Genomic DNA, 13,493 nt, shown 5'->3' on the forward strand with positions numbered 1-13,493 from the left:
ATCGCAAACAATATTTTATAGGGTTCAGGAGTGTATCCCTTCTGCCCTTCACGTCAAGGGAGAAGAACTCAGTCATGAAATAGTTACATACCATCAATGTCCTATTATACTTGCAAAGAATGCTGATGGAATAAATGTATACTTATTGTCCTGGGAGGAATATCACATTAAGTCCCAGAAATTACAACTGAGTTATGTCCAATGAACATCATTACGCAGACAGGATTATACAAAAGTATATCTCAGCTGATAACAGCCTCTTACACCCTTGGAGGATACCCCACCTCCAGTGAGTATAGCTAGGCATCTTGTGTCCACTTAACATGTTCCCAAATAGAGTATCATCTAAATCCAAAACCCTCCTCCTAGTGGTTACTACATGTCTCTGTTCCTACTATAAATCACTAAACTCCCCTGATTGCCCTAGACACCGAGCTGCATCTACTGCCCCTTCCCCCTACCTGCTGCCCCAGGGGTGTCTCCCCTAAATATATTACACATTGATTTAGAAAGTCATGGTAGGGGAGTAACACATCAATGTTTTCACAGCCTTAAAGTGGATTTGGTAGGTAAGTTATCAAATGCTAACAATGAGCTAAACTTTATTTTTCCCCAAAGAAGAAGAATGTTCATTTTTTTTCCTGAAATAGAGGCAATATGAGTAGAGTGAGAAGGCAGTTTGCTTACTGGTAGCCCAGCTGAAGGGAAGAGAACATAGAGGAGGTGTACCTTTGCTGATGATAAAAACAGTATGCAGCTTTAACAACACTGTTTGCCACAGAAAGGATGTTTGGAACTATTGAAAGTCATTAAATATAGGTCTCAGAAGATCATTTTCACAATAAAGATAGAAAGCTATTGAAAGACATACCATAACCAGACCGAGATCTTGTTGCTCACTTTTTATTATTTATAATCAGTTGTAATCAGGTGTCAAGATATGTGCAACAGTCATTGACAAGGCAATACAATAACTGGGCCAACATTTTGCAAAATTCATCTGACCTTAAATGTAAATATGCAAAGTTGACTTCAACCTAATATGATCTGACCATCTTTTGGCTTTTGGGAGTCGACTAGGGGTTGACCATACTTGGGATTTAGGTAGTTGACTAGGGGATTGACTATACTTAGGCTTTAGTTTTTCGACTAGGGGATTGACCATACTTTGGCTTTAGGTAGTCGACTAGGGGATTGACCATACTTTGGTTTTAGGTAGTCGACTAGGGGATTGACCATACTTTGGCTTTAGGTAGTCGACTAGGGGATTGAGCATACTTTGGCTTTAAGTATTCAACTAGGGGATTGATCATATTTTGGCTTTAGGTACTCAACTAGGGAATGGACCATACTTTGGCTCTAGGTAGTCGACTAGGGGATTGAACATACTTTGGCTTTAGGTAGTCGACTAGGGGATTGACCATACTCTGGCTTTAGGTAGTTGACTAGTGGATTGAGCATACTTTGGCTTTAGGTAGTCGACTAGGGGTTTGACCATACTTTGGCTCTGGGTAGTCGACTAGGGGATTGACCATACTTTGGCTTTAGGTAGTTGACTAGGGGATTGACCATACTTTGGCTTTAGGTAGTCGACTAGTGGATTGAGCATACTTTGGCTTTAGGTAGTCGACTAGGGGTTTGACCATACTTTGGCTTTAGGTAGTCGACTAGGGGATTGACCATGCTTTCGCTTGAGGTAGTCGACTAGGGGATTGACCATACTTTGGCTTTAGGTATTTGACTAGGGATTGACCATACTTTGGCTTTAGGTAGTTGACTAGGGATTTGACCATACTTTGGCTTTAGGTAATCGACTAGGGGATTGACCATACTTTGGATTTATGCAGTCGACTAGGAGATTGACCATACTTTGACTTTAGGTAGTCGACTAGGTGATTGACCCTAAGTTGGCTTTAAGTAGTCAACTAGGGGATTGACCATTCTTTGGCTTTAGGTAGTCGACTAGGTGATTGACCATACATTGGCTTTAGGTAGTTGACTAGGGGATTGACCATACTTTGGCTTTAGGTAGTCGACTAGGGGATTGACCATACTTTGGCTTTAGGTAGTCAACTAGGGGATTGACAATACTCTGGCTTCAGGTAGTCGACTAGGGGATAGACCATACTTTGGCTTTAGGTACTCGTCTAGGGGATTGACCATACTTTGGCTCTAGGTAGTCGACTAGGGGATTGACCATACTTTGGCTTTAGGTAGTCGACTAGGGGATTGACCATACTCTGGCTTTAGGTAGTCGACTAGGGGATTGAGCATAATTTGGCTTTAGGTAGTCGACTAGGGGTTTGACCATACTTTGGCTCTGGGTAGTCGACTAGGGGATTGACCATACTTTGGCTTTAGGTAGTTGACTAGGGGATTGACCATACTTTGGCTTTAGGTAGTTGACTAGGGGATTGACCATACTTTGGCTTTAGGTAGTTGACTAGGGGATTGACCATACTTTGGCTTTAGGTAGTCGACTAGGGGATTGACCATACTTTGGCTTAAGGTAGTTGACTAGGGGATTGACCATACTTTGGCTTTAGGTAGTTGATTAGGGGATTGACCATACTTTGGCTTAAGGTAGTCGACTAGGGGATTGACCATACTTTGGCCTTAGGTAGTCGACTAGGGGATCGACCATACTTTGGCTTTAGGTAGTCGACTAGGGGATTGACCATACTTTGGCTTTAGGTAGTCGAATAGGGGATCGACCATACTTTGGCTTTAGGTAGTCGACTAGGGGATCGACAATACTTTGGCTTTAGGTAGGTAGTTGACTATGGGATGAAGAAAGGCAAGGAGAAGGTGGGGAGTGTACATTCCTTATTGTCTAAATCTCTCTCCTCTGGCACTTCACAGATTCTTCATTATCTGAGAAACCAGCATTTCACCACCCGCAGCGGCCATGAGATATTCTTCGATGAGAATGGAGACGCTCCCGCCACCTTTAATATTGTGAACATTCAGATTTCCCAGGAGGATGAGTTCCAGGTGATCAATGTGGGGAAAATAGATCACAAGGCGACAGAAGGCAAAGAGGTCACCATCACAATGAGCTCCATCCTGTGGAGTGGGGGATCCTCAGAAGTAAGGGCCAAGAGAGTGAAAATGTTGAACGGGATACCATCTTTTCAATGTATGACTTGCCACGGCTTCCCTTTTTGGGCAAATCTGCACTTTTGAGATGAATCCCCTCGTTTTCAGATATTACTCAAAGATGTCCATGAAATGCATGTGATGCGTCCACAAATGCTTCTGCGTGTCCGAATGCATGTCACCCCAGAATAGGTACACCTGGGCGAAAGCATGTGGCTGAAACCTGAATCCCTGATGGTGAACTGTATTCAGAATTCTGCACATTTTCAGGGATTTTGTCAATTTTGGGACTGGCACTTTGGCAGACAGATTCAGCTGCCCATAAAGATGCCCTACCTATCTCTGCTGATTTTTGACAGCCTGGGGGGGCCTGCCAGAGAGGGAGGAGGGTGCCACTGGTGGCTATTTGAGAGCCTATTTTAAGGAGAAAGGGTTGGGTCCTTTCAATCAGAAGTACTCTTATTTGTATTTAGTAATGTTATAGAAAGAGAGGTGCAAACATTGTTTGAACAGAATCTTTTGTTTGCCAAGTTAAGGTAGATGTCATAATTTTAAAGAGGTTTAGCTGAATAGATTGTTTTCATATGTACTGGTGCAAGAAACCAGTATTTAACCGGAAAGGCGTATCAATGAAACGCCCCCAGCCCTGCGGCCCTGGGCATGTCCTGGAGGCACATTTAATCTGCCAGAACTTGCATCAACCTGCATTTGCATTTCACAGTTGGGCTTGACTGACCACTTCTGGAGGTACTACAACAATGGTCTGCAACCTTTGGCTGTCCAGATGTTTTGAATACAACTCCCATCAGCCCTAGCAGTCATAGTAAATGGTGAGTGATCATGAGAGTCGCAGTCCAAATATTTGGAGAGCCACAGGTTGCTGGCCCCTGTATTACAGAATAATTGAATCAGTGAGTAGCACTTGGTCAAAAGTTGCCATAGTGAAAAAATAACATATTTTCTCTGTGCAATTTTGCAAAAGGTTAATGTATGGCCTTGTCCTAATGCTTTGCCTTAAAGCAAAAATGTATTGAAAAGATACTTTTTCTGTAGGGCACTTTTTGCCCTAGTGCAAATTGCACTTGCACCAGTATGAAGTTTCTGTAATATAGCCATACAACTCTGCTGGGGTGTCTGTCTGTCTGGGTCTCTCTGTGTCTGTCTGTCTGGTCTCTCACACACTCTCTCCCTCTCTCTCCCTCTCTTTCTCTCTCTCTCTCTCTCTCTCTCTCTCTTCCTCTCTCTCTCTCTCTCTCTCTCACTCTCTTCTCTCTTCTCTCCCTCTCTCTCTCTTTCTCTCTCTCCCTCTCTCTCTCTCTCTCTCTCTCTCTCTCTTCTCTCTCTCTCTCTCTCTCACTCTCTTCTTCTCTCTCTCTCTCTCTCTCACTCTCTTCTCTCTCTCTCTCTCTCTCTCTCTCTCTCTCTCTCTCTCTTTCTCTCTCTCTCTCTCTCTCTCTCTCTTTCTCTCTCTCTCTTCCTCTCTCTCTCTCTCTCTCTCTCACTCTCTCTCTCTCTCTCTCTCTCTCTCTCTCTCTCTCTCTCTCTCTCTCTCTCTCTCTTTCTCTCTCTCTCTCTCTCTCTCTCTCTCTCTCTCTTCTCTCTCTCTCTTCCTCTCTCTCTCTCTCTCTCACTCTCTCTCTCTCTCTCTCTCTCTCTCTCTCTCTCCCTCCTTCTCTCTCTCTCTCTCTCTCTTTCTCTCTCTCTCTGCTGTAGTTAAAGTAGAGCAATATGGCCTAAATGTATGGGGCCATCGCTACTCGATGTAAAGTGAATGGATCAGTGATGGTGGGGGGTGAAGGGGCCATTGCATGTAACTGAATTAACTGATCTATGGTATTCTGCCCTGATGCCTTGCATGTTCATCATAATGAGGTGATGGATACCGAGTGGGCGTACTGAACCTATCGTTAATGGCCCACCGCCCAAGTTAAGGACTGAAGCGAAGCGAGGGACCCCCAGCACAGGCGGTGGTGCCGTTACCGAGAGGGACGGCCCGCCGCTCAGGTGTATCGCCATTAGCACCCGTGTAGTTCCCTAAGAGGGTGCTAATGGTGTAACTTTTATTTAAAAGGGAAGGAGGAGCAGGGATGGGGGCGCCGGCTAGCAGCACTGAGGCTGCTCGGAACGCTCACTTATACCAGAGAATACAGCCTGCGTTCTGTGCTTCCTGATAGACCACTCTGGTCCAGGGTGCTAAGAGGTGAGGGGCTGTGGGAAAGGAAAGGAGGAGCAGGGAAGGGGGCGCTGACTAGCAGCTGCTCGGAACGCACACTTATACCAGAGAATACAGCCCGCGTTCTGAGCTTCCTGATAGCCCACCCCCGGGTCCAGGGTGCTAAGAGGTGAGGGGCTGTGGGAAAGGAAAGGAGGAGCAGGGAAGGGGGCGCTGACTAGCAGCTGCTCGGAACGCACACTTATACCAGAGAATACAGCCCGCGTTCTGAGCTTCCTGATAGCCCACCCCCGGGTCCAGGGTGCTAAGAAGGGAGGGGCTGTGGGAAAGGCAAGGAGGAGCAGGGAAGGGGGCGCTGACTAGCAGCTGCTCGGAACGCACACTTATACCAGAGAATCCAGCCCGCGTTCTGAGCTTCCTGATAGCCCACCCCCGGGTCCAGGGTGCTAATATCAGTTAAGGTTACAGTGACTTGATGTTATTTTATTATGTATTGCGCTGTTTTAGGCATTGTATTCATGGATTCGCACCCTGAGGTCCACATCATGCTGCACTGATGTTCTAAATTAAACTGTGTCTTCTTTTCAACTTCTTAGTAATTCTAATTACAGTCCATTTAGACAATTACACCATGCAGTGTACACTCTGCGAAATCACAATACAAGTGACTGCCCCTGCATGCTTAATTCCTAAGTGGGTAGCTCCACACAGTGTTTGCTCCATGCCTTCATGAATAGGTCTATGTGTCAAGTGGAGTAAGTCCTCCAACACGTATTCACAATGAAATACCTTTTAGTGGAATTAATCATGATGGCAGCAGGTGTCTTACCTCACCTGGAGGCATCTCTCTTGGCATTTCTGCTGAGGTCCCGTGCACCAGAATGATGTTGTCTATGCGCCAGGTTAGTACCTGGTAATGTTCTTATCCATTATGAGCTGGGCACAGGCTTCTTGAATATGTAATGCCTTCCACACTTGACGCGTTAATCAAGTTTTTGCTGTTATTTAGGCAGTTCTTTCTTTTATTCATTATACTTTTACCTTTGGCTTTGGCATGTAAAGTGAGGAAGTCAGCATTGTCCAGTATGGCTTTGGAGGCGGTTCTCTACTTTCCTGCAGTCACCTTGTAGTTTGCGTCCTTCTCAGACATTCCCTGGAATAGTAGTTTTGTTCGAGTTGTTTTCACATCAAATGCTCTATTTAGTCTAATCTTCCCAACGTGTACAAGAGTAATTCTAACTTTTACATGAGTCTTCCTAACTTGTACACAAGTCTTTCTAACTTTTACATGAGTCTTCCTAACATGTACATGAGTCTTCCTAACATGTACATGAGTCTTCCTAACATGTACATGAGTCTTCCTAACGTGTACACACGTCTTCCTAACATGTACATGAGTCTTCCTAACGTGTACACAAGTCTTCCTAACATCTTAATGAGTCTTTCTAACTTGTACATTCGTTTTTCTAACTTGTACATGAGTCTTGCTAATATACACATAAGTCTGTCGAACTTGTACATGGGTCTTTCTAACTTGTACATGAGCCTTCCTAACGTGTACATGGGTCTTCCTAACATGTACAAGAGTCTTTCTAGCGTGTACATGAGCTTGTCTAACTGGTACATGAGTCTCCCTAACATGTACATGAGTCTTCCTAACATGTACATGAGTCTTCCTAACGTGTACACACGTCTTCCTAACATCTAGATGAGTCTTTCTAACGTGTACATTCGTTTTTCTAACTTGTACATGAGTCTTGCTAACATACACATAAGTCTGTCGAACTTGTACATGGGTCTTTCTAACTTGTACATGAGTCTTCCTAACGTGTACATGGGTCTTTCTAACTTGTACATGAGTGTTTCTTAAGTGTACATGGGTCTTCCTAACATGTACAAGACTCTTTCTAGCGTGTACATGAGCTTGTCTAACTGGTACATGAGTCTTGCTAACGTATACATAAGTCTGTTTAACTTGTACATCGGTCTTTCTAACTTGTACATGAGTGTTCCTAGCGTGTACATGAGTCATCATAACTTGTACATGAGTCGTCATGACTTGTACATGAGTCTGTCTAACTTGTACATGAGTCTTTCTAACGTGTACAAATCAGGGCATTGCTCTAGGAAACAGGAGCATGCGATCGAACGCATTTACTACAGAGCACAGGGATTGAACCCAACAATTGAAAGAAGTGAACTTGATATTTCATACAGGGATAAGACTTCATAAGAGAAACAGTAAACAATGCCCTGATTTGAAAAAGGCTGGTTATTAATTCGAAACACGTGTTATCCACAAGGGAAACTTCAAATAAAACTAACTTTTGGTTTTGAAACTACTATTTGGCGCAGTCTCCTATCTGAGTATTTTTTGCATTATTTTAAATTTTGGAGTGGTTTTGAGTGGCTTTTCAAACCATAACTCAGAGAGACGCGACACATTAATTACTATTGGAAATCGTGACACAAGCATCTTTTACTTTTTTGCATATTTTTGTCGCTTTGACAAACTGTACCCACCAAGCCACGACAGTTTTCCTAACTCGCACACAAGTCTTTCCTACTTACACATGAGTCTTTCTAACGTGTACATGGGTCTAACTTGTACATGAGTCTGTCTAACTTGTACACAAGTCTTTCTAACTTGTATATTAGTCTTCCTAGCGGGTACATGAGTCTCTCTAACTTGTACATGAGTATGTCCTACTTGCAAATGAGTCTTTCTAACATGTACATGAGTCTAACTTGTACACAAGTCTTTCTAACTTGTACATGAGTCTTCCTAGCGGGTACATGAGTCTTTCTAACTTGTACACGAGTCTGTCCTACTTGCACATGAGTCTTTCTAACGTGTACATGAGTCTAACTTGTACACAAGTCTTTCTAACTTGTACATGAGTATGTCCTACTTGCAAATGAGTCTTTCTAACGTGTACATGAGTCTAACTTGTACACAAGTCTTTCTAACTTGTACATGAGTCTTCCTAGTGTGTACATGAGTCTTTCTAACGTGTACATGAGTCTAACTTGTACACAAGTCTTTCTAACTTGTACATGAGTCTTCCTAGTGTGTACATGAGTCTAACTTGTACACAAGTCTTTCTAACTTGTACATGAGTCTTCCTAGTGTGTACATGAGTCTAACTTGTACACAAGTCTTTCTAACTTGTACATGAGTCTTTCTAACTTGTACATGAGTCTTCCTAGTGTGTACATGAGTCTTTCTAACGTGTACATGAGTCTAACTTGTACACAAGTCTTTCTAACTTGTACATGAGTCTTCCTAGTGTGTACATGAGTCTAACTTGTACACAAGTCTTTCTAACTTGTACACGAGTCTTTCTAACTTGTACATGAGTCTTCCTAGTGTGTACATGAGTCTTTCTAACGTGTACATGAGTCTAACTTGTACACAAGTCTTTCTAACTTGTACATGAGTCTTCCTAGTGTGTACATGAGTCTAACTTGTACACAAGTCTTTCTAACTTGTACATGAGTCTTCCTACTGTGTACATGAGTCTAACTTGTACACAAGTCTTTCTAACTTGTACATGAGTCTTTCTAACTTGTACATGAGTCTTCCTAGTGTGTACATGAGTCTTTCTAACGTGTACATGAGTCTAACTTGTACACAAGTCTTTCTAACTTGTACATGAGTCTTCCTAGTGTGTACATGAGTCTAACTTGTACACAAGTCTTTCTAACTTGTACATGAGTCTTCCTAGCGGGTACATGAGTCTTTCTAACTTGTACACGAGTCTGTCCTACTTGTACACAAGTCTTTCTAACTTGTACACGAGTCTTCCTAGCGGGTACATGAGTCTTTCTAACTTGTACATGAGTCTGTCCTACTTGTACACAAGTCTTTCTAACTTGTACACGAGTCTTCCTAACTTGTACATGAGTCTTCCTAGTGTGTACATGAGTCTAACTTGTACACAAGTCTTTCTAACTTGTACATGAGTCTTTCTAACTTGTACATGAGTCTTCCTAGTGTGTACATGAGTCTTTCTAACGTGTACATGAGTCTAACTTGTACACAAGTCTTTCTAACTTGTACATGAGTCTTTCTAACGTGTACATGAGTCTAACTTGTACACAAGTCTTTCTAACTTGTACATGAGTCTTCCTAGTGTGTACATGAGTCTAACTTGTACACAAGTCTTTCTAACTTGTTCATGAGTCTTCCTAGTGTGTACATGAGTCTAACTTGTACACAAGTCTTTCTAACTTGTACATGAGTCTTTCTAACTTGTACATGAGTCTTCCTAGTATGTACATGAGTCTTTCTAACGTGTACATGAGTCTAACTTGTACACAAGTCTTTCTAACTTGTACATGAGTCTTCCTAGTGTGTACATAAGTCTAACTTGTACACAAGTCTTTCTAACTTGTACACGAGTCTTCCTAGCGGGTACATGAGTCTTTCTAACTTGTACACGAGTCTGTCCTACTTGTACACAAGTCTTTCTAACTTGTACATGAGTCTTCCTAGTGTGTACATGAGTCTAACTTGTACACAAGTCTTTCTAACTTGTACATGAGTCTTCCTAGTGTGTACATGAGTCTAACTTGTACACAAGTCTTTCTAACTTGTACATGAGTCTTTCTAACTTGTACATGAGTCTTCCTAGTGTGTACATGAGTCTTTCTAACGTGTACATGTGTCTAACTTGTACACAAGTCTTTCTAACTTGTACATGAGTCTTCCTAGTGTGTACATGAGTCTAACTTGTACACAAGTCTTTCTAACTTGTACACGAGTCTTCCTAGCGGGTACATGAGTCTTTCTAACTTGTACACGAGTCTGTCCTACTTGTACACAAGTCTTTCTAACTTGTACACAAGTCTTCCTAGTGTGTACATGAGTCTTCCTAGCGTGTACATGAGTCTTCCTAGTGTGTACATGAGTCTTCCTAGTGGGTACATGAGTCTTCCTAGCGGGTACATGAGTCTTTCTAACTTGCAGTAGATTATTCTACTCTTTTTGGTGCATTTTCAAAATGTGGACTCTCACAATTTGTTTCAGTTGAGTTATTACCGGATATGCTCAATTAACACTCTTCATCTATAGTGGATATGTTTAAGTTTAATGTGTTACCTTTTCACTAGTGTAATTGGGTGTGATACATTTCTTTTTGGTTCACGCTGAAAATGCTATTCTTGGCAAAAAATACTAGTGAGAGAACTCCCTGTGAAAGAGGGTGCCTTTGAACTTGCTTTGAACTGCAGCTTTGAAATAGAACTTGCCAAGATGGCCGCCATTCACACGTAGACCATAAAAGAAAGCATCATAAACCCACATTCCTCCGTTTATTCCACATGTTAAAAAACAAAGTCTAAAAATTCTTCTGATTGAGAAAGGTTTGGTGTCATATGTCAACTAACACATATGTGCTGTAGAGATTGTAAATGTGATTGCACTCAATGCAGATACTCCATAAATGGGAAGCTGCTCGTCTACAGAAAAGAATCCAACACCACTTAAACACAATATAAAAATAGTTAAAAAACAAACAAATCCAATCTCTTATTTAACAGCGAGAATAAATACTGTTACATATGCTATACTAAACAGTGGCTGAAACTTACATTTCAAGATTCCAAACATTGCTCTTCAAGCTGTTCCTACTTCTGTTTTGGCTGAGCAGAGGGGAGGCAGAGTGAAGGCAGAGTGGAGGCGACAAGGAAAGTGAGTGCTCTGCAAGCAATATGCAACCAATCATATTGTGAAGCACATTGATTTTTGCAAAGATTAAACATAACAATGACAAGCATATTATTCAGCGTTCTATTGGATTTTCAATTAGAATTATTTCTGTCAATAAGATTCCTTCCTTACTGATTTGCTGGGTTTCTTACAACTCTCCTGCTTGGCAAAGTTGCACTTCAGCGCTTTATCAATGGCCTGGGGGAGATGCCACTTGTAGCCGGATTCACAGAACGTTTTCCTATGGGATTGCACCATTGTTAAACGCTTCGATGAATCAATGGTATTTGGTCCAGCACCCTTACAAAGGTTGCACCTTTTAATCAGTCATCATACCTACACCAGTAGAGGAGGCAGTTATTGGTGCCAGGGGGTGTGGGGGATCGCAGATCATAGGGAACCATCAGGAGGCTGAGGGACGCACTGGGAACCAGGGGGGACCCAGAAGGGGCGTTGGCCCCTTTCACCCCACCCTGACCTACACCAGAATATCCTTCTTGTTCATTCATGGAAATAGAGCTAGCACGACTTCGCCAGCTGGCATTGGTGCAATATGAACTTCAGACCATGCTTCTGTTGCAATAGGGCAAAGTGCCAAGTGCCCTGCATCCAAGGGTGAGTTCTGCAGGTCGAATCCCTTTCGCAAAGATGACATGCCTATTCAAGGTGTGGGGGCAAAAAGGGAGAGTTATCTTTTGGAACATGTAGCATCTGTTGCCCACGTTGACCTTCTGAATAAGAGCCCTCCCTGTGGGGGACATACTACTGGAACTCTAATGATTCCGGAAGGAAATGAAGACCTAATTAAACATAGGCCAAAGCAGGGATTGCTTTAGCGCAGTGATAAATGAACAAGTAAATGACAGTACAGAATACCAACAACTATTACAGCTGAGCTGTGAAATCTAGTGAAGGCCGCAGAGTCACACCCATCTACTCACAATAAGGTGTAGTTCAGAAGGGAGGCTGTACATGCAAGACACAAGAAGAGTAGTCCTTGTTTCGGGTGAAGCAGCAACATTAAGAAGTGGAGATGATTGGGGACATTGTAGTTTAGAGATTAAGAAAGGATAACACAGGAACGACAGAAAAGATAATGCATACTATTGCAGACCGTGATGAGAACATTTCAACACATATTTTGGAAATGTTAAACATATTCTAAACATTAGATGTTGCATGGTGGAAGAGTTTGAATCGCACAGTGCCATTTCCCCATCAGTATCACAACATTAAGAGTGTTGCAGACAGTTTTACTGAGACATTCTATAAAACATACAATTAAACACTACTTAATTCGCTTTTTCAAGAATAACATTTTATTAGTTAATTTCACAACAAAATGAAAACTTCACAAATCGTACCACGCACCGCTAACACCCACATGCAGTTTCCAGGTGCTCGCATGGCTCTGCAAGAGAGTGGGAGTGGGGATGTTAGTGAGGATAGGATGAGAGGATAGGTTCAGAACCAGGAGGAACTGGCGCCTGTGAGTCTTGTTTTGCATGTGGGAGTTGGTCAGGAATGCCCTGTGCGTTGTAACCTTATGGAAAGACTCAGTGCCCTGGGTGTGTGCTAGTGTTCGTGTTGGTGTTAGTGTGTCGTGTGATGTTGGCATGTGTTGTAGTTGTGCGCCCTGGTTAGATTGTGTCCATAAGGGATCCAGAGTCGCGTGTGGCTGTTGCTTTATTACTTTCAGGTGTCTTGGTGTGTACTTGTGTTGTTGACGTTTTTATGGACTGTGTGGGGCTGGTGGTTCACTCTACGTGTACTTCCAGAATCTCAGAGATGGAGGGTGTGAACATAGAAGTGATTCTTGGTGTGTTTATGGGTAGTGTGGCTAGCCCATGGTCTAGTGTAGGGGTATTGGTTATGTTGGAGGAGCAGGAAGTGGAAGTGGGTTAGTAAGTTGGTCGGTGTGTTGGAGCCCCTGGTGTGACTCTTTGCTTGCCGCTTGATGGTATCTACCCATGTGAATGGTTGAGGTTCGTCTGTCCGTCTTGCCTCCTCTCTAGTTGTTTGACTGTGATGTTATTGCTGCCGGTGTCCCTTTGTGGTTGTCATTGTCTGTTGAATAACCAGGTTTTGAGTAATTTCCTGAAGGTGACGGGGTCTTCTTTGGTTTAAAATTTCTTTGGGCATATTGTTTCAGAGGTTTGTAATTCGACGTGATAATGCTGTTTCACCGAATTACCTTTGTTCGTAACATTTTGTCTCTATTTGTAGGTTATTGTTGGGTCATAGGTCCCTTCTTGGGTGGTACCCACTGTTCTTGTCTTGGAGGAATTCCGCTCCCTGTCTGTGCAAGCATTTGTGGGTAATGCAGAGTGCTTTGAATTGAATGTGCTTTTTTACTGGTAATCGGTGTAGGCTTTTCAGTGCTGGTGTGATGTGGTCTCTTCTGTTTAGTCTTAATAGGATCCTGGCTGCTGTATTTTGCACCCTTGGAGTTTCTTGGTGAGTCTTTCTGGCATTCTTTGGTAGAGGCTGTTTGCGTAGTCAGTTCTT

At 42.7% G+C, this 13,493-nt stretch overlaps 1 protein-coding gene across 1 annotated transcript in view; it reads left to right on the forward strand.

The window, feature by feature from the left end:
- Positions 1-13,493, forward strand: part of LOC138528226 (extracellular calcium-sensing receptor-like) — a 109,924-nt gene that overhangs the window by 21,251 nt on the left and 75,180 nt on the right. Inside the window, exon 3 of the mRNA XM_069639683.1 lies at positions 2,863-3,090. Within this exon, the coding sequence (XP_069495784.1) occupies positions 2,863-3,090 (228 nt within the window). The remainder of the gene's footprint in view (positions 1-2,862; positions 3,091-13,493) is intronic.

This window comes from Ambystoma mexicanum, chromosome 7q (assembly GCF_040938575.1).
Source record: "Ambystoma mexicanum isolate Mex_15411 chromosome 7q, UKY_AmexF1_1, whole genome shotgun sequence".
In the NCBI taxonomy this organism is placed as follows: domain Eukaryota; kingdom Metazoa; phylum Chordata; class Amphibia; order Caudata; family Ambystomatidae; genus Ambystoma; species Ambystoma mexicanum.